The 20,855-nt window shown below is 50.1% G+C and overlaps 1 protein-coding gene and 1 non-coding gene across 35 annotated transcripts; both read right to left on the reverse strand.

The window, feature by feature from the left end:
• Nucleotides 1-18: 18 nt before the first annotated feature.
• On the reverse strand, nt 19-90 carry TRNAE-CUC. Its single transcript has one exon. It is a non-coding gene; the product is annotated as a tRNA-Glu (tRNA).
• A 1,956-nt stretch (nt 91-2,046) lies between these two features.
• On the reverse strand, nt 2,047-18,170 carry TPD52L2 (TPD52 like 2). 34 transcript variants are annotated; one of them, XM_030502722.1, is made up of 10 exons: nt 18,002-18,093; nt 17,308-17,453; nt 16,096-16,262; nt 15,144-15,203; nt 13,653-13,712; nt 9,608-9,709; nt 5,725-5,751; nt 5,305-5,346; nt 4,007-4,055; nt 2,047-3,806 (listed from the first exon to the last, which is right to left on the reverse strand). In XM_030502722.1, exons 1-10 carry the CDS (start codon nt 18,018-18,020, stop codon nt 3,711-3,713), a joined length of 768 nt encoding a protein of 255 aa, XP_030358582.1. In that variant the 5' UTR covers nt 18,021-18,093; the 3' UTR covers nt 2,047-3,710. The 34 variants fall into 34 exon arrangements, with proteins under 34 accessions (XP_030358582.1, XP_030358601.1, XP_030358598.1 ...); XM_030502725.1 differs by having other exon boundaries at nt 3,060-3,806; nt 16,096-16,244; XM_030502736.1 differs by lacking the exon at nt 13,653-13,712 and having other exon boundaries at nt 3,060-3,806; nt 16,096-16,244; nt 18,002-18,100.
• Nucleotides 18,171-20,855: the final 2,685 nt, after the last annotated feature.

Here is a 20,855-nt window from a genome sequence, read left to right on the forward strand (position 1 = left end):
GAGCGGCAAAAGGCAAACTTCCCTGACCGGGAATCGAACCCGGGCCGCGGCGGTGAGAGCGCCGAATCCTAACCACTAGACCACCAGGGAGCGATGAGAGTGATTTTCGCCCGCTGGTGTTCGGGCGCTGCCATCGGGGCTGAGGAGGAGATGGGGAGAACAGGGGATGGGGAGGCTGCAGAGGGGATGGGGGGGCTGCAGGGGGGCTGCAGAGGGGATGGGGGTTCAGGGGGAATGGGTGAAGAGGGTCTTGGGGCTGCAGCGGCGATGGGGGGATGCTGGAGGAATGCAGAGGGGCTCCAGAGGGGATGGGGGGGCTGCAAAGGGGCTGCAGAGGTGATGGGGGGCTGCAGAGGGGCTGCAGAGGGGATGAGGAGGCTGCAGATGGGCTGCAGAGGTGATGGGAGAGCTGCAGCGGAGCTAGGGGGAGGTTGGGGGGCTGCAGAGGGGTTGCAGAGGGGATGGGGGGGCTGCAGAGGGGATGGGGAGAGCTGCAGAGGGTCTGGGGGGGCTGCAGACAGTCTGGGGGGTGCTGCAGTGGGACTAGGGGAGGCTGCAGAGGGGCTCGGGGTGGCTGCAGTGGGGCTGGGGGGGGCTGCAGTGGGGCTGGGGGGGCTGCAGCAGGTAGGGGCACAGGACCAGCACATCACCTTTGGGCTGCAGTGCAGCGAGTTTGCTGCCTTTCCGGGTGGTGGTCGGGGTGCTCAGCACCCAGTGCTCCTGCACATCGACCCTGGGGGTTAAACAAGGTCTGTGCAGCACCCTCACGCTGCAGTTTCTCTTGGGTGCTGCACCCGGCTCTCGCGTGCCCCAGGAGCACGGTGCTCTTTGTTCACTTATACACAGATCCTTGTAATGAACAAACGAGCACTTACAATTAGAGCGAAACAGGGTTTTTAAGCCCATGAGTCTGTTTTTCCCAGTTGCTCATGTTTCCTGGCACTCCCGGCTGCTCCCTGGGGAACGCTGCTGCTTCCCACCATGGCTGAAAGCCCCATTTCCCCCTATGCAGCATGTCTCGGAACCAGTGACCCCGGTGCCAGTGTGGGAATGCTGCTGCAGCTCACCCCGGGAGCAGCCCCCCCCCAAGCGGATCCAATGGCCATTCCCATTCCTGCCTCTGACTCACAGTCTGAAGCAACAAACGATGATGAATCCCATTTACCAATGGAGTCATCACCACTCATCACGCACCATCTCCTTGCTCCAGCCCCGGCTTCCTTTGAGTCCCCATCCCCAGCTCTGGAGGACACTCGGTACCTGTCCCCCTCTAAAACCCCGTCCGGGCTCCCCCAGCACTGACCTTGCACAAAGCCTGCACACAAGAAAAGATGCTGAGCCCACCCCAGCACCCACAGGCCAGCCCTGGCTGCTTGCACCCACAAGGATACAGTGAGCATTAATGGCTTGCCCCAAGCAGCTCCTTCCCACCGAGCCAGGCATCCATCCTTCCTCTGAAAACACAGCACACCGAGCAGCCACAGAGCTCCACTGGCCTATGTGTGTTTAAGAGCAGCTCCCAACTCCATACATTCACCATTCCCCCTGCATCCTGCTGCTTAAATCAGTAGAAACTGGTTTAGCTTCCAAGAAACCAATTCCCTGAGGCATCACACCATCAACCGGAGCCAGGGCCACAGCTGCTGCTCCTCCACAGCAGCCCCCGCTGCCAAGGTTACTGCTGGGACCCCAGTCCCACGCTCCGAGCACAGGGAAGCAGCGTGAGGAAGCTGGAGGCTTCACCAGCAGGAAAGGCAGCAGTGGAGAAACAGGGGCTTGGAGCTCCTCAGCCTGGGGTTGAGCGCAGGTATGGATCGGGAAGCAGTTGGCATTCAGCATCTTGAAAAGGAAACATCAGACTGTGTTATTCAGTGCATCCCTTCCCTAGAAAGCATCCAGAGGACAAACACACGGGCTGGAGGATGGAGTATTTCAGTTCCTTCTCATCTCAAGCTGCTGCCAGCAGTTATTTGCTCAACACACTCATAACGCACACCCAAGAGCAGAGTTCACTACAGTTAGACAGAACAAGACAAGAACATTCACCCCATTTTCTCCCAAAGGAATGCTTTATTGACAAGTTTCCTCAATCTTTATCTATAAAGAGAAACAGTTCAACACCCAACTCCAGCAGTCCCGGTTCCACCGGCTCCGTTCCTCACAGGGTCAGTCAAACAGGGAGCACCAGTGAATCCAACCACCACCCAGTACATCCACCTCCCAGGCTTCCATCCTGCGTCCCCAGGGCTGCAGAGGGGAGGGAGCAGGGGTGGGGGGAACATTAATCAGCAGGTAAGCGTCAAAACTTGCTTCTCTAAAGGGTCAGAGACTGTTCAGTCCCTCCGGGGTGATAAACCACTAACGCTACGCAGATATGTACATCAACAAGCCTAAAGACCTGAGTAAGTCCCACTTCGCCTCTAAGGCACAGAATTGCTCACTCTAGGTATTTCTACGTGGAGGCACCTTGCCTAGAATAAGATCAGGCCTCTAGAAGAAAACTCGGATATTTTGCAGCTCCTGAGCAAGGAAGCTGGACATGAACAGAGCAAAACACACAGCGCCTGGGGCGCTGGTTGAGCTCCATCACTCTCTGCCAGTTCTGTAAACCAAGATGAGAGCTGGGGCTTTCAACCGAAAAACCCGTCCAGTCGTGGTGGGATGTACCAGTTGGAGGAGCCCTCAGAGAGCAGAGTCCTCCAACAGCATCCGTAGTGCTAGAGACAGCCTTTGTAACCAGCAGCCTTCAGGAATTCCTCCTCCAAGAGCAAAGGCATCAGCTGAGAAGGGAGAAGCAAGTTTCATACACTCAGCAAAACGGAGTGCACCACTGAGTTTAACACAAGGACTGGCTGATAAGCATGCTGCTACTGTTAGGATGCAAAACTCCAGTGCTCAACATCCAGCTTTATTCCCCTTGCAGTCTTCTCTATAGAAATAAAACCATGAACAAGTAAAGCAGGTGGTGATGTAAGGCTTGCGAGGCAGTCTGAGGCCAAGGGAGCGGTTCCCTAACACGATGCCAAAGCTTCTGATTGACTTTTTTTTTTTTTTCCTCCTTTTAAGCTTTATTTCTTTAAAGTTTTGTTGCATTTAAAAATAAAGATTTTTAGTTCAGTTAAAGCTAGAGCATTAGTGTAACAACGAGGCAGCTGCTGAGTGAAGTTTCCCTTTTGGGAGCCCAGAAAAGAACCCAACTGTTGACCCCATTTACCAGACTACTCCAATAAGAGCCGAGGAAGCAGTAACAGGAGAAGCCTGGGAGCTCCGAGGAGCTGTGTGACACGAGGAGCTGCGTGACAGAGGACACAGCCAGAAGCTGAAGCTAAGCTACCCATGCGCTTGGTTTCTCCAATAACTGCCCTCCTCACGCTGCAAGTTATACCAGACAAGGGAAAACCGCTTTTATCTATGCCAGTGGCATTTCTGAGCTACTCTAAGGAAACTCCACCTTCCACGCTCTCCCAAAAGGACAGCAGTGATACATTTAACCTACAAACTTTAGTGTAAAATATTATTTGTGTACAAAACTTTGCATTCTCTTTATTTGACTTGGATCCGGCAGCAGTGTCTATGAATGAACGATGGATCTCTCCAAAACTGGCGCTCGGCCCCTTCTTGGAGGCGCATGTTGTTGCTGTTGTGAAGGGTTGGGAGGGAGGAGGTGGCTCGTACAGTCGTGCACAGCCGTGCAAAGCCACATCGTGGGTCTAGAAAGGAGCGTTGTCTTGTGGAGGTTTGTCCCCAGCTCCCGAGGGGGAGTGGAGGCCGTCCGTGCTGTTTTCCCTGCTGCCCACCATCCTGGACTGAAAGGAGAGGAGAGAGTCAGGACAAGAAGAAAGCAGCACTGAGAATATCACTTCCCCCCCGCCAAGGTCACCTTCTGTAGCAAAGACTTCACATATCTGAGAGGCCATTTGCCTGAATACAAGAAAAACATTGCAGAAATTAAAGCTTCTGCATAAGGCTTCACGCTATATGTTTACAAGACAAAGCAGATTGTTACCTTTATGGTTCCAACTCTATCTTCAAATGACTTGAAGGTTGCAGAATTCCTTGAAGAAAGGAGGGGGGGGGGGGGAAAGAATAAATCAAGACGAGTTACTTCTTAACTAAATCAAATCACACAGTGTGAATGGCTCTGGCCATTCCCATGCAGGGACAACAGCACCCAGAGCACCCCAGTTCCACCCAGAGCATCCCCCCAGCTCCACTCAGCCTTGGGCACAAATCTCAGGCACACTAGACAAGAACACAACATACAAACTTCAAAGGAGAACATTTATGCCACTGCTCAAGTTAAAATGTTGAAGGAAACAAGTCCTAGGCCACTAGAGAATCAATGCATGACACGTCGAGAAGAACTAGCTCTTGGTTTTACAGGTTTCCAACTAAAAGCAAACTGTCTTAAATAACAGAAAGGAAAAGCTGGAAAGGGGTTAAAACAAAGACTTCAGTTTCCCATATTGCATCCCATGGGCAGGAAGGGGAAGGGCCCTGTGCCTGTACCTGTGGGGAGTTTTATTACTACAGGAGTGACAGTTTGCATCAGGAAAAGCTCATAAAACTCACAGTGTAATAAATTAATCAGAGGATTTTGTATCTCGAGCACAGAAAACCAGGTCAGTGGTTTGACAACCTAACAAGCTGCTTTGCTTGTGAACAATTCCAGTGGAGTGCTCTGTATGGAGCATTCGGATCAGGCAATTACTCATCCAGAGCTGCTCTCCCCAGGCCAGGCTGCGGGAGCCTCATCTCAGATATTTCTTTTCCAAAGAATCACTTCACATTTGCACCCATAAAATAACGTCCATCCATCTGGAATGAGGATGGACAGAGAGAGGGTTTCTGTGGGCCTCATCCAGCCCTGGCACATGTTTCTCCTGCAAGACCACCACCTAAAGCACCCCAAAGGCATGCTGAGAAGGGTGCTGAGCTTCCAGACTGGAGACAGAGGGTTGAGTTCAGATTCATCTTGGTATTAGCAATGACCATGGTGTATATTGTGAGGGGAAGACTAATCCCTGCCCTTCAGGGACCTCTGAGAGCTGAGAATTTCAACTAGACTTTGGAAGAGTTACAACACTGCACTTAGTGCAAGGTGCTAATAGCCATAGAAAAGAGATTGGGTAAAAACCTACCCTGGGTTACTCAACCTGCAGGACGTGGTTACCCCATAATCAAGCGGGGTTTGCTTAAGAAGGGAACCAGCTGTAAAATCAGAACAAAACCCCCAATAATGAGAGACCCGGCTGCATTCTCCCACCAATCCCACTCTGGAAAGACAGGGAGTTGCTACGTTACCTCATGGCTGGCATACTGATGGAGTGGCGAATGGAGTAACTGCTACTCGGAAGCATTAGAAGAAGGAGGGAAAAGTTAAACGACAGATTTAGACTGACACGGCGCAAAAGCAGGTTCTGAAGCACCTTCTGTCCACACACAGGCTGCTGTGGACAACCCAAGTGATAAAATCCAGCCCTCTCTCCCCTTATTTTGCAGCCCAGAGCTTAGTTTTCCAGACACAGGGCAGTAAGCACGAGTATTTAACTGCAAACTGCAACTGTGATACAAAAGTCAATTACAGGGCACTGGTTTGTGGTAGGTTTCTCAATCTGTGTTGAAAGCGCAGGCAAGGCTTAAATCATCAGCTTCCCCTTTAACGCCTGCAAAGGGCTGGCACAGAAACAAATGCTCTTTCCTGAGCCTTGAAGAGAATCTTACCTAAAGGAATTGGAGAAGGGGTGAGACCTGGGAGAAGCCACCGGCAGCAGAGAGAAAAGGGAAGCAACAGTCAGACACTTGTGCAGAGCTAAACACTCAATGCAGGGACACGGTCGCAGGATCATGGGACAGCAAGGTCAGCTGCCCAGGAGGAAGCCTCTCCAAATAAATCACAGAACAGGCAAAACCCCATTGCTTTTCATTAACTCAAGCCAAGCCAAGATGTTTTTCAGAGAACAATAACAGCACCTACAGCAACTCAAGAGCTGCGGTGCTGGGAAGGGCTGAGCGTACAAACCACAACACTTCACCCACCCCATGTCATTGCTCTCCTTGATTTTATGGTTTTTAAAGCATATTTTCCTAAATGGAGGCGTTTACCAAGGAATACAGACACCTCCTGCCCCCATTTCCCCCCACGAGCTCTCACACAAAGACAGCATTGCTAGGGACTTCTGGTGTAGAACTTGTGTAACTGGAACCTGTGCAGGATACCTGCACGTTACCTTGCCAAGCCTGCAGATGTCAAAGTTAGAGCTCAGAGAACAAACACATTCCGGTGTAATAAAGATAAGATATCGGGATATCTGGATAAAAGGCATCATATTTACTCCATAACCTGGTAGCCCATTTTTAGGTGTGAAGGCAAACTATTCCCCACCAGGTTACCAGATTTCCATGTGTGATTTTGCAGTACAGCAGCAGCTCTGTAGTCCAAAATAACAGACCAAGGTTTCCTACTTCTACTAGTACAATTAGCAGGATGCTCTAAGTGAGCTTTTCCTACCAGAAGCAGTGTTTTATTCCACTTAAATGTAATTTTTGTCTCTGCAGCAGGAAGCAGTCATGGCAAGCTGGATCTGAAGTACTTGGCAAGGAGCACAAGGGGCTTTTCCTGACAGTCAGAGCGAAGATGTTAGGCTTGGTGGTTTCATTTCCCCAAGCACCCAGGTCAGCTCTTTGGCAAGGTAGACTCCTTGAAATGCTGTCTTTGTGTGTGAAATAAATTAACTTTCCACTTACTCTTGCTTAAAGGAGAAGAACACAGATAACACATCCATGCACAGTGCTACTCTGTATGCAATACCACAAGCACCAGTTTGTTTGTTCAGTATCTTGGCCTCAACCTGGCAGTAATCCTTCTTCTTCCATGAGGATTTAAAGTTGACATAAATTCAGGAATTAGGGGCTCAGGCTACCATTTCCTAATGAATTTGCTTGTAGTATAATGCACAGCAGCAAACTTCAGGCAACACAAAGTGTATCGGTGGACACAAACCCACAAACAAGCTGTTCTCCACAAAAAGAAAACATTTCCCATTGTGCAGTTTACTGGGCTCAGTAAACAGAATGTCCAAAAGCCAATTTACTTCTTAACTGTAAGCGGAGATAGCAGAAAAAGCTGAAGTGGCCAAGATCTGATAATATCCCACCCACTAATTAAGCTCCTTTTTCTCCCCTCGCAGCAATCTAACAGAGCAACAGCATTAATGCAGTTACACATTAACTTCACAGTGTCTCCATACAATCCACACCTATAACATTTAAAATCATTTTGACCAGAACACAGTGACCCTGAAGATTTAACCCAGGGGCACATTACTTGTCTTTAACAGCATTTTGGTCCAAGGATTTTTAATGGAATTATGACTACGCCTTCCTTGCATTTATCAACCGGTGAAGGCTGACTAAACAAGGAAATCCCTTCTGTTATCTCCACACTTCCAGTGATGGAAAACAAACCTGCTTTACAAGTGAATTTGTAGTGCAAGAAGAAAACAAAGTACAGTAACAGAGGTTGCAGTGCAGGCTGTGATGACTGTAAGAGAGATTCTCTGGGCAGAGAGATCATCCCCACTCGGTCAGAGAAGTGATCACAACAATACAACAGACTTCACTCCTCATCAGCTCTGAGAACACATCAGAACACCAGACTTTCATCTGGTAAGGATAGAAAGTGGCACAGTTCCTGCAAGAACTTGTGCTCAGAGTTAAACCTTGTTCAGAATGAGGAATATCAAGACATGAATGCAGCACAGGAGACAGAAGTCTGTTCGTATACACACAGAAATACTGAAAGGAACAAAACCTCATTACTGTGTTCCCACACATATACGAAGCTGAGATAACTTTGGCAGGGATCCCCAAGCGATAAGGCAGAAGCTGCCTTTGTTTCCTAACACATCACCCAAGATATCAGCTATAAAAAGGAATGCAGATGTTTAAACTGGTGATTAATGCTGAGCAACACCACTGCTGCAAAGGTCTGCCTTGTCTGTAGGGCTGCTGATGACACAGGCAGTTGTCATCGTGGCCATGCCAGGCCAGCTCTGTCACCAGGAGCAACAGGAGCCCTCCCCACTCAGCCGTTCATCCCCTCCCTCCATCCCCTGGCCTTGGGATGGCACAAATATTCCTGTAGCTGTTTGGTGACCTGGGTTCTTCCAAGCAAAAGACAACAGGCAGGACCAAGCATGTTGAAAACGGCTGCTTCTGGTGGTAACACTGGTTCAGGAGTTCCCCATCTGCTCCAAAAAGCACAATTCTCATCCCACAACAGCCTGACCAGACCACAGAGATCAGGCACCAAACTGACTTCACTTACTGGTTTAGCAAAATGAATTACCACCTCGTCTTGCTCCAGTATCTGTAATCTACTGTGATTACATGAAAATCCCCCCTTCCAGCAGACGAGGTAGTTTCCAGGAAAGAAAAGTTCAACCTTGCATACTGGGAAGGGCAGGAAGCCAGCTTGTCCTCTGCCAAATTCAGAGAAGTGAGCTACTGAAAACACCAAAAAACACCCTGCAGGAACACAGTAAATAACTCACTGAGGACAGAACTAGAATAAATCAGTACTGTGTGATCAGAGGCCAACAAGTTCTTACCACTTGGATACTCCCAGCCACAGTGGAATGGGAAATTCCCTACAAAGAACGACAGCTACCCATTCAGTGCAAGGTCTGGTACATCACATTAAATACAAGCTCTAAGAAATACTTCCTTTGTAAGCTAGAGAGGTTGTCTATTCAGAATTAACTCTCAGTTCCAAGAAAAATGTGGTCAAGGTGTTCTGCACGAACCCCTGGATGTTGCCATCAACCAGGAAGCAATCCTTCACTTCAATTTCTGAAGATCAGGTAAACCAATGTAACCTTGAACTGTGTATGGCTGAGAAGCTCAGAGCAAGAACCTCAGCCATCAGCCACAGGAACCAGCCTCCACTTTCCAGCTCAGAGAGGTTTAAACTTGCAGTTACCTCAGTGGTGATCTGCTTAAGGAATCCAGACAACCACCGACCACAACAAAGAAGTTCTTAATGTTGTCATGATCGTCTGAATAAATTTATATCTTCCAATCAACATGACATTAACTGTGCCTGGAAGGCACACTGCCCTTCTCTGCAGAAAGTGAACACATGGGGCTTGAAACTGCATCAAATGCAGACTTTGCCTCATTTTAAAGCACTACAAAGCGATGAACATTTTCCTAAACAGTAACACTGAGAGAATGCACCTCCATAATCCAGGAACAGTATTAAAGGTAAACTTTAATACTAGTTTCTTCCATATGATGTAAAAGCTGCAGTGAAACCATATGACAGTAAAAGGGGGAAGGCTGCTAAAAACGCTCTGTCAGTTCTCCTAAGCAAAATCAAATTTAAATGCCTTAGAACAGGTTTTATCCCGTCAACAAGTCTTCAATAAGCATTTAATCTGTCCTAAACTATGTTATACAGGGCCACACAGAAGAAGGTAGTGCCCCAGCAGCAATGTGCTGCCAACTAAGCAGAAAACATGGAGAAAAGCCTGGTTATTGTCTAAAGTCTCATTACTGTTTGAAACCAAGATCAAAGCGCCAGAGCACAGCACAGAAATCTTACCTCATGTCACCAAGTTTCCTGCTGATAACAGAGCTTACGTTGGACAGGGCTGCTGAAGTCTTCTGGCCTGCCTGGGAAAGGGTTTCCTGGGTCTTCTTGTAACTAAATAGAAACAAAAATAAATCATATATTGAACTAATGAGTGGGATCAGAGAGCAAGAAGCATCCCCCCACTTTGAAAAAGGAGCCCGTATTAAAGGGGAGAAGCCAGGTTAGTGAGCAGCCCCAATCGCACTGAAAGAGCCCCTTCCAGTCTTGGATATGTTTTAAAAAAGCAGCAAGTGTAGGATTAACCTCTCCATACACTCGCTTCACCATTTTGACCGGATGTTCTTAAATCTGATAAATATTTGCAAACCCCCTCCCAAACCCAATTTTCCATGTGGTAACTCTAATACCATGGCATCGTACCCCAGTTGCTCTACAATTACCTTTTGGTCTCTTTAAGAAAATAAGTCTAGGAAGCTATTCCATAACAGCCTTGAAGCAGTTACAGTGCTTGTTGCAGGATTAGGTTATAGAGGAAAGAGGCAAGATTAACAGAAAGTAAAGAAATGCAGGAATCAGCATTACCTCTACAACTGCAGGTTAGAAATAAATTGGTAGAGAAGTTTCCTATCAGTTACCATTAACCACAGTACATAAGAGATCTGACAGCTTCTGTTTGTCAGCTGATTACATTTGAGTTCGCAGCAGAGCTGGAGCAGACAGACACTTGAGAACCTTTGTGTCCCTCAGGTGAGACTGATCTCAGGAACTAAGAGTCTTTGAGCCACTTTCATTAACTCTTTTCTCTAAGCTATTCCCCAGTTGGTGACTGACATCTATGCTTATGGCATTCCTCAAGTTATTTTCTAACCTGAGTCTTGTTTTTTATAAGTTCAACATTTAAGCCAAGCTTTCTCATCTGAAATATTTCATCTTGAGATTATTTGCTTTGCCTGACTAGGATGTTTAGGAGAAGGGCATTATAAATAGCCCAATGTTCTCTCTCACGCCTGAGCTCCCAAGGCTAAAAGCACCATGATAACAGCTGATTTAGTTGCACCTTATTCTCTCCAGACGGAAGCACAGGAGGCAGCACCTGAACTGGGTTCAAGCAATACCAATTACAACATGTTGGTTTGGTGGGTTTTTTTGTTTAAGACCACAGCCAAGTGTTTCTGAATCAAGAATGTACACGAGACTTAGACAGAACAGGGCAAAACCGCATCAACTTTACTTTCCATCTTCCTGCTCCTGAAAGAAGAGTCCTGGAACCTACACATTTTTCAGAGCAATTCCTCTTGAATCAGGGACTCCAGAATTACTTGAGTGTGCCCCAACAGCAAGGCCTCAATACTGCTTCTCCACAGCACAGTCTTCTGCAAGAAGGAGTCATCTCAGGACAATTTAGAAGTGAACGGGTCAGCATCAACGCTGCTTGCTCTTACACAGGTCTTCCTATCACACTGTGTTTGAACCCTAGGACTAAAGCTGCTTTGGAAGAGGAGGATCTCAGTCTCAATCCCTGCCTTCAGCACTCAGGCTCCTCCCCAGCTGGCTGAGTCCTGTCATGGGATTTGATTTACAGCTGCACAACAAACATTGAAGATCTCATGCTCACCGAAGTGTGTCGTGCTGACTCTACCCCTGCTTGGCACCCAACTCTGAGATGAGCACTGAGCACCAGAGCAGCAATGAGAGGAGTGGCTGCAGACTCAGAGGACACCATCACGCCACGCACACACTGCAAACTTCCAGGTATTATGTCTGGCTTCAGCAGATAAAGGCCAGAGATTTTCCAATTGTGTTTTCCACCCTTGACAGCAGTACTCTTAAGATAACTGAAGATCTCACACTCAAGTGCTGCTCCTTTATGATGCCAGCACTGCTGCTTGTGCTGACACAGAAATCTAGATCAAGGAAATGATCCAGTTGAAATACAAACTTGGAAGAACACAAAAGAGCAGCAGGCAGATCAGCTCCCCACCACACATACACACCTCCACCACTGCAACACAGGAGGCAGAGCCAGGGAGTGCAGCCGAGAAGCTCTTTAACCCAGAACTGCCACCAGACACACGTGTGGAACTGTGCCTGTGACAACCAGGGATGTGATTATACAAGACTTTAATGCAACTTAACTCCATCCAGCCCCGACCTAGAAGTCACAACAACTCTCCTGCATGTGACAGGGATGGGTTTGCCACGGCTTTAAATTCACACTCACTCACTTTCTTCCCTCAGCATCAGAACAAAGCACAATAATCCAGATCTGGGAGTAATAAATGTAAGCTCTGCTTAATACGTTGCTTTACTAATAGGCAACTGGCTCAGCAGAAGCCACAGAAGGGATCTCTACCTGGTGGTGTTCATCCTGTGGTATTCCAACATTTCATAGACCTATAAACCCTGATGGAAAGAAGCCAGACCTGCACCCTCAAATCCTCCTTTATCCATTAATACCGGTTTCCTCTCACTTGCTCTTCTCCAGCCAGCACTATTTGTGTTCTCTGGCCAAGCACACAAACCACCAAGTCATCTTGTGTCCTGGTTATGATGAAACTGGAGCTGGGGGCAGACTGGGCTGATTTGTGTCGGAGAACAAGCCTGTGGCCAGGAATGGCAATGGCCAGGAAATGCAGCAGTGCACAAAAGCAGCGACAGGTCACGAATCAGACCCAGTCCCAGTTCAGTCAGTTCTAATGCAGAGAAGCTCCAAAACAGGAAAGAGGATGCATTTGCATAAAAAACCCTCCAAAACGTATGAATAAAACCTCATCCTTGGATCTCTTGAACTCGACTCTTCACATTTACTGAGCTTTAGATAAAGGAAGTAGAAACTCCAATTATTTTCTGGAATGTTGCTGGAATCTTCCTTCAATCTCCCCTCACCTCTTCATTTTAACCAGCAACTACCTTGCTAGCATGAATTGTCACTCTGTCTAGTGCCAAAGCAAGCAGGAAAACTAGTGTGCCACAGCTATTCAGGCCTCAAGTGCTCCACAAAAGCGCGTTTCCGCCACATTCTGGCACCTATTAACTACAAGGAAACAGAACCAGAAGGTTTCTATTCTAACAGGCACACCCAGGCAGGAACTCTGATTAAACACTGCTGGAGTCGGTCTCACTGTCAGCAAGCAGAAAACCCAAGGTCATTCTATAGAGCAAGTGAAACAGTGACAATTTACACCTTCTTCATCTAGGAAACATAGCGGGAATGTTGAAGTAGACCTGCAACCTTGAAAGCTTTATTCTGATACTCCTACTTTTTATCTCTGCTCATCTTTCACCTGTCATAGGAAGAAAACCTTCTATTCACACACACTGCCAAGAACAAACCAGCTCAAAGGACTGAATTTCATACCCACTCCAGAGAACAGGAAAAGCTGGCTTGCCTCAGACCCACCTTCCATGGTTTAAATCAGTTGAGAAAACAACACTATCTACCTCCTCCCACTACACCACTGCAAAGGATTGTCCCATGTACTGTGGGAAAGATGCAGCGAGAAGGACAAAGGCCAACTTCCATAATTTAGTCCAGATAAGAACCGAATTCCAGGCATTTCATAAAAGCACAGCTAAGAGACCTTCACAGCCAACAAGTGGAGTGTAACTGCTGGGAGGTTTAAGCTGTTCAAGTCCATCTGGGGCCCCAACATGACAGAACATCTGCCTTGGACACTACAGCTCTGTTTGTTCTCATCAGGTAGCACAGCAAAGGGAAAAGCTCCTGCTCCCTGCAGAGCACACTGAGGGTAACAAGAAGAGGTCAGTCTGGCTATTCCACAGCTTGTCAGCTGAAGATACGTGTGATGTGCAGGTCTCAGCTACCCAGTGGGTTCCCTACTCGGACCACAATGAAATCATCCAAGTACTGACCTGAGGAAAAGCTCCCTCTCCCTGAAGAGACGTTTATTGGGTTAAAAAAAGCAAAAGCTAGAAGAGAGAAGTGTGTAAATAGATCTAGTCAAAGCAGAGGACTGTGAGCAGGGGCACAGAGCGTTAGGGGCAGCAGACTGTCATGAAAGCAGTTGTTAACACTCAAGGTTAAGACACTCACGCTTCTGATTGAGTTAATTTTTCATTCCAGTCCTCCAGTGTGCTGCTGGCTGAAAGATATCTACAAACACAATGGGGGTTAGATACAGAGCCAAGATCACTACAGATGCTGCTTCTGACACTTTCCACATCATTAGTGTCTCTTTACACTCACATTATCACAAGCTTTACTTCTCCAGCAACAGCTTCCCCCCTTCTCTGCTACAGCCAGAAGAGCTGCTGTGTGAGAGGCAGGGAGACAACAAAGCCCCAATTTCTTTGTTATTTAAGCACATCCAAACACGGCACAAAGAAACAAAGCCTGCAGCTCAGAGGTGTCAGGAATTGAAAGGCTCTGCATCTTCTGCTCCCTTCCTACATGCTGTGAGCAGTTATGCATTGCAAGCACAGAGCAGCAAACTGAGCTCAAGGCCAAAAAAAATGTCTGCCACACCCAAAGCTGCATTTTACTGATACAGAGTGACCTGGACAAACAGTTAAACTTCATTTCATAATCTTTAGACATCATGTTTCTCTACACACCAACCAGTATGGTGTGAGAATTATCACTGGAGGTACAGAACAGATACGAGTACTACAGGAAGCGTCTGATACCAGCTCAGACAATGCACAGAAGTGCTCAGAGGTGACATATCACAGGCAGTTCATGTCACCCACAAGTGTAACTCTCCCCAGTTAGATCACTGCCATCTTGCCTAATGATGGGATGCTCCCAATCCATGTGTTCCTTAGTGAAACAATCACCTCCTTCAGCACAAGACATAGAAGGGAGAGAATCTTCAGTGCAGAAAACATCCAAGGGCTCCCTTACAGGAGGAATCAAAATGATTCATGTCTAACATGACCAGAGGTCTGACATGATTAAACAGAAGTAGCCAGATGTTCTTCATCTGCATTTGTCACCTGCTTGTACATACAAAGACTAAAATTCACGGCTTTCTAGTGTTGACATCAGCAGAGGTTCACCCACATCAACGCAGAAGAGCCATTGTGTAGTGGCTTTCCAAAGTGAACATATGTACTTGCACAGCCCCTATTTCCAGCTGCAGGTCAATGCCTTCAGGCACCATCTCTCCCGGGTGGCTGTACAGAAAGGCAATAACCAGGCTGATTCCTACCACCTCTGATGAGAAGATAAATCATTTCACAGTAAAGATGAGGCTCACTAATAAGACACATTAACAGCAGGCTAACCTCCAGTAACCAGCTAAAGGGAAACTGTGGTTGATTTTTGTCCCCCCTTTTTGTTTTTATAAGATGTGGTCTGGTAACTGATTGGAATTTTTCTTCTGCAATAGCAAGCCCATGAGAGGGATGATGGCAGTAACGTTGACTCATCTCCTCTGCAAGGGAGGGATGCTTACAGCCAGAAGCCAGGCATGCTGCTAGGAACAGCCCTGCTTCACCATGCCCCCAGCTCCCACTGAACCCCTGAGGCTTGTGACAAGTGGCAGCAGTGAGGGGGAGTTGCTGAGGAGCCCGAGGCACTCACAAGTCAGACTGTGTCACTTTGTCATTCCACTCTCCAAGTTTCTCAGATGTTTTCACATAACTAGAAACAGAAAGTGTTAATGAATATAACTTTCATATTCATTTTTTTTTTTCCAGAAGACAACGACACAGATCTCAGTTACAAAGGAATAACAGAAATGTAGGGAAGTAGGAGGGAAAATGAGGAAAAGGGAGAGAATAAACAGTGAGATGAACAGCTCGATGATCTGCTGGGCAGTAGCACTGTCAGTAACTACAAGTTCCACACTGTCAGTAACTCCAAATTCCAACTAAGTTACACAAGACCTTTTAGACTGAACAGTATCTCCATGGGACTGAGAGTCCCTGGCACTCAGGCACAACTGCAGGGCCACACTTACCTCTCTGACTCTCCTTTCAGCACTGTCAAGCACTGCATTAACTGTGCCCTTACTGCCTGTTCAGGGTCAGTCTCATTTCACATCTTCTTTAGGCAGAGACGACTGCATAACACACACTAATATTACAGGTCTTTTTCCCCCTAGGAAGTGCAGGCTTTTGAATTCAAGCTGTATGACTCAGGCAACAGCTTCGGAGCCACAGCTCTGCACTGGAGCTTTGAGACTCCATGCACTTCTCTTTGAGCTTGGGTTCAGAACAGGGGAGCAGCTGCCTACACCTCAAACAACGGGCAGAAATGGGCAAACGGAACTGCCCAGCAGTGAGCTGGACATGATGGAAAAGGGCATCCAGCAGCAGTTTATCCCAATCACAGATATGAGAGTTCTGTTTACACTGACATAAAGACACTGACTTTAAAAACTTAAAAGATTTATTGCTCTTAAGTGCCTTTTACTCCATGTACCCATGAGAGCAAAAGCCTCCAGTTGCTTGGAAGAGCCCTGGAATATGCTGCTGGGAAATCATGATGAGAGAGTCACTTTTAAACACACAGGCATCACAGCAACACTTACGCATTGGAGACTTGGACATCGTGCCAGCTTTTAGACAGGTTTTGCTTCAGCCCATCCAGGGGAGTCAAGCCCAGCTTCCTCTTCAGCTCTCCACAGTGCCTCTCCTTAGCAGCCAGAACCTGCCTGAGAGTGCCAATCTCTTCTTCAACCTCAGGGAGAAGGAGAGGCTTGTTTTAAACCACAGATCAGTAAAATTCTGAGAGCTAAGCCAACCTTCTACCTCCCTCAAAGATGGCAAGATTTCAACTGACATGAGTTTGAAGAATTGGGAGGAATGTCGGGTACACGCAGCACAATTCAACAGCATATGAACGGTGCTGGAGCAGGAGATCTACAGCCCAGACTTCAACTGGGCAAACATCCATGGAAGTCACAGCACGGGCACCAAGATTAACAGAGCTCATTCCTAGTGTTGTAATTTCAACAGCACATAAACATCAGTTGCCAAACCTTATTAACGAAGGTTTCTGTCTTATGATTCTTTTCATGTCATTAAAGCAGAGGTTTTCCTGAGAGATCTTTCTTACGTTTTCACAGTACTCCAGAGTTATTTCCAGGTACAGAGGGTTCATTTCTACTTTAACAGCAGCTCACCAAGGTGTGTGTGAGCCCTCAGAGCAGCAAATTCCTCCTTTGCCATAACTTACAAGTCAAAGGCCCACCAGGAGATTCTTGGATGCTACAGAACAACTGCAATTATCTACAGCTGCATTTCAGATGGAGATTCTAAGCTGGCCTTTAAACCCCAAAAGGTGCCTGAAATTTAGGAGGTTGCTCTACAAACTCAGCTCTTCAGAAGCATACAGGCACCACAAATAGTTACCTACAAAGTGTAGTAAATATTTAAGAGAAAAAGATAGAAAAAGAAAGCACACGAAGTGCTCTGTTGTTTTCCTAAGAAAAAACGAGTTTCTGTTGCGCACCACTTGCCCAAAGTGTTTTCTCCCTTCAAATGGAGCTAAAAGCCTACATGAAACTCCTAGCATCAAAAGCCACTTATTTCCTCAGAGCTCTAAATCCAGCCATTCTGGGAAGGAGCACACAACACACCGCCACGTTTGAAGTCTCTGCCAGCTTTGTGCACTTTAACAATCAGCTGAGAGACGCAAAGGTAACACCACTGCAAAATTCAAGCGTATAACACCCAAACCCTGCTCCTGCGGCTCGTGTTTGCTCCTTCCCAGCAGAGCCCTGCTGACAAACAGGAGTTACCTTGGCGAGCTCAGACCTCAGCTCCTCCTCTTCAGCCAGGGTCAGCCCCTCGGGCGCAGCGGCTCTGGCCGAGGCCCCGCTATCCACGGGAACGTCCGTCATGGTATCCGACAGCAGACCTTTGTTGGGAGAGTTAAGGTTGATATCTGCCACAGACAAGGAGCAGAGGGCACACGGAGTAAGCAGCCAGCAAGCAGACAGCGTTACGCAAACCTCAGCAGCCTCACGGGGAAGGTGAAGACAAGAGAAAAGCGGAACAGAAACCTCCGGACTTTCCTCCAGCAGCATCCAGCACAAGCCCCGCGCTCTGCCCGTCCCGAACAGCCAGAACAGCCCCTCTGCCCCGCACCGGGCAGCGCAACACCCGCAGGGCCCACGCGTAGAGCGGGGAGGGACGAACCCGGAGGGGAGGGACCGGCCCGGGGAGGGGAGAGGAGACGAGCCGGGGGAGGCGGAGAGGAGAGGAGCCGAGACAAGCCGCCAGCGCCCTCCGTGGGTCCCTGTAACCGCGGCCGCAGCTGGGCCCCCACACACGGCACCCCCGGGGCCACCTCAGCACCCCCAGTGCCCGCCTCTCCGCTCACGGCATCAGCCCGCGGCTCCCCCCCTACCGAGCCCCCGGGGCCGTCTCCCCCCATTCAGGGCCGGCCGGTGCCCCCCGACGCACGCAGCCGGAGCCCGGTGCCGGCCGTACCCTGACTCGCGCTCTCCATCGCGGCGCCCGGACCCGTCCTGCCGCCGCCGCCTCCCGTGCTATGACGCTCCCAGCTCCGCGCCTCTTCCGGCGAGGGGAGATACCGTCACCGGGCGCGTTACCCACGGCAACAGCGCCACGTTCCGCTGCCGCCGCCTGCCCGCGCTGCAGCATCACCGGAACCGGGGGTGTCGCCACGGGGGTGCCGTGTGCCAGCGCGGACGGAGGGGGCAGCACCGGCACCGGGAGCCCGTCCATTAACACGTTCATTATCGCGTTCATTAACGCGTTCATTAACCCCGGTAATGAGCCGGGCGGCCGGTCCCCGCTCCCCGTCGATGGGCAGCCGCGGTCCGGTTTGAGAGCCTCTGTAGAGCCGGCGGCACCGGAGGCACCCGGATCCCTTCCCGGTACCGCGGGGAGGTGCCGGATCGGTGCCCGCAGCGCCCACAGCGGGACTCGGTGGCACCGGCTCCCTTCCCCTCCGCCCCGGGGATGTTGTGCCGGGGCCGGGAGCCAGAGCTCGGGTCCGCTCCTGCCCCGGGGCTGCGGCACCGGTAAGCGCGGGCGGCTCCGCTCACACCGGCTCCACAACCCGCCTGGGTGAAACCGTGCTTGCATGGAGCCTCCGTCCAGCTCCCGTCGTTTTCCAGCCTTTTCCATGCACAGAATCATGGATGGTTTGGGGTGGAGGGGACCTTAAAGCTCATCCAGCTCCAACCCCCTGCCACCCTCCACTAGCCCAAGCCTCTGGGTGAGGTGTGAAAAGGGAAGTGGATGTGAATGGGGAAATGGGAGTGAGTTTTCCAGAGCCCTTTCCAACAGCGCATCTCACGGAGGCAGCACCCGTGGAAATGCCCTCCCTGAAGCACGTCGCCAGGACCCGCTGCTGGTCCTGGGAAGGTTGGGAAACAAAAACAGCTCAGCTTTTGATCTGAGGAGGTTTTGGGGGGTTATTGCGGTGTTTGGAGCCTCGGCACACGTCTCATTTCGAAGCTGAGGTCAGTGGAAACCCGTGTGGAGTTTTCTAAGCCCAGCAGAGCCCGGATTCCTGCAAACCTGGCCCTGAGAGGTGGCTGCAGCAGGAGGAGCCGGGAATGCTGCGGCACGCAGGGAGCTGCAGTGTGAAGCCCCATTGCCAAGTCCAGCCTGGCCGGGCAGGCAGGGATCGGGCTGTGCCTCCATCACCCTCCAAACCCACTGCTCCAGCCCTGCCTTCAGCACTGGCTCTGAAATAAATGCATCATGCTGCCACCTCCATCCTTCCTTATCCCAAGCCCTGGAAGGGTGTTGGGAAGCAGAGAGCGATCCTGCATTTGGGAAGGGGGGGGGAAAGGAAAATCCCCTTTGCGGAGGGTTATTGCTTCTGTTCAAAGCTGCTCATTTGGGGGCAGAATGTCTGTGCCACCGCAGAGCCATTCCCTCGCCCCGGCAGCCGCAGCTTCCCCCTGGTTCCCCTTTTGCTGCCGTCGGGCTTCACTGGGGCTTTGGTTTGTTTCCATTAGCTGAGGAACACTGAAATGTCAGACCCGGGGCCGGTTCCCTTCCCTGATCCCTTCCAGCCCTGCGGAGGCGGCGGGGAGGGAAGAGTCCAGCTTTGCCGGGTGGAGAATGTCTCATCTGGGAGGCAAACGGCATCTCCCTGTGCCCGGCATCGCTCCGTGCCTCTGGAAAGCGCCTGTTCCCAGAGAACACGTTGTTTTCCAGCCCTGGCAGAGCCAGAGCTATAAATCCCGGCTGTTTCCCAGCAAAACAAGGAGTTGCCTGAGCGGCGGCGCAGGCGGGAAGCAGCACCCATGGGTGTCCTCACTGGGATGGGGATGAACACGGATGATTCCCGGTTGCCAGGCTCGGGCAGGCGCCGCTGCTCCGCTTGGAACCCGACACAATCTGGGCTCTGTGCCCCCTCTCACAGCCAGCCCTGACCTAGATTCCCTGCTCCATGAAGCCGCCTGGGCTCCGCTCTCCCTGCGCCTGGAAAGGGCCCAGCGGAGCCGCGCTGGCTCCGGCCCGTGACGCCAGTGGCTGATGGAGGCTGATGGAGCCCTGCTGCACTGTGCCAAGGGCAATTCCCAGGTCTGATGCTAATGGAGCATCCCCGGTGCAGGAAGAGCGGCTGGTGGGGCTCTCTCTGCTCTGCAGATGGGTGCCCAGACGCAGCGGTGATGACCCATGGCCCAGCCGTGGCCAGCTTCAGCCCAGAGCAGCGCTGCTGAGCCCCAGGCATGAACCATCCCATGGCCTGAGTGACATGGGGGGCACAGCATCAGCCAAGGGTGCAGCAGGGAGGGAGCATGGCTGGGTGGGCTCCATAGAAACGCAGAATCAGACTGGTTTGTGTTGGAAGGGACCTTAAAGCTCATCCAATTCCAACCCCCTGCCACGGGCAGGGACACCTTCCACTAGATGGATGGATCCATCCATCCATCTATCCATCCATCCATCCATCCATCCATCCATCCATCCATCCATCCATCCACAGCTCCCCAGCAGAACCAGGCTGCACTTGGGATCAGTCCCAACCCTGGGTGGCATTTACTGGGCACTGGTGGCAAAACACCCACTTAAGAGCAAAAATCAGCATTAAAATGGCATGTGCAGCCCCCCTTCCCGTGCTCCTGTGCTCTCAGGACACAAAGGCAGCATTTGGGAGCTGGGATCATTGGGGGGTCTCCCACAAGCATCATTCCCAATGCATCACACCAGGGGCTGCCCGAATCCCACCTTGTGTGCCCCAAAACCCCCTTCTCTGTTTCAGGTGAGATGGATCCTCTTTCCCCAGTGGGAGCGTGGGGCACGGCGCGGTGTTGATGTTCCTCTTTCCCGTCCACCACCATCCCCTGCGTGCTGCAGG

Source organism: Strigops habroptila, chromosome 13 (assembly GCF_004027225.2).
Source record: "Strigops habroptila isolate Jane chromosome 13, bStrHab1.2.pri, whole genome shotgun sequence".
Classification (NCBI taxonomy): Eukaryota; Metazoa; Chordata; class Aves; order Psittaciformes; family Psittacidae; genus Strigops; species Strigops habroptila.

Coding starts and splice junctions, on each gene's coding strand:
- TPD52L2 (XM_030502720.1), bottom strand. Junction 15,204..16,095: donor GATGTCCAAGTCTCCAATGC/GTAAGTGTTGCT, acceptor TTCTGTTTCTAG/TTATGTGAAAACATCTGAGA. Junction 13,713..15,143: donor AAAGTGACACAGTCTGACTT/GTGAGTGCCTCG, acceptor TTGTGTTTGTAG/ATATCTTTCAGCCAGCAGCA.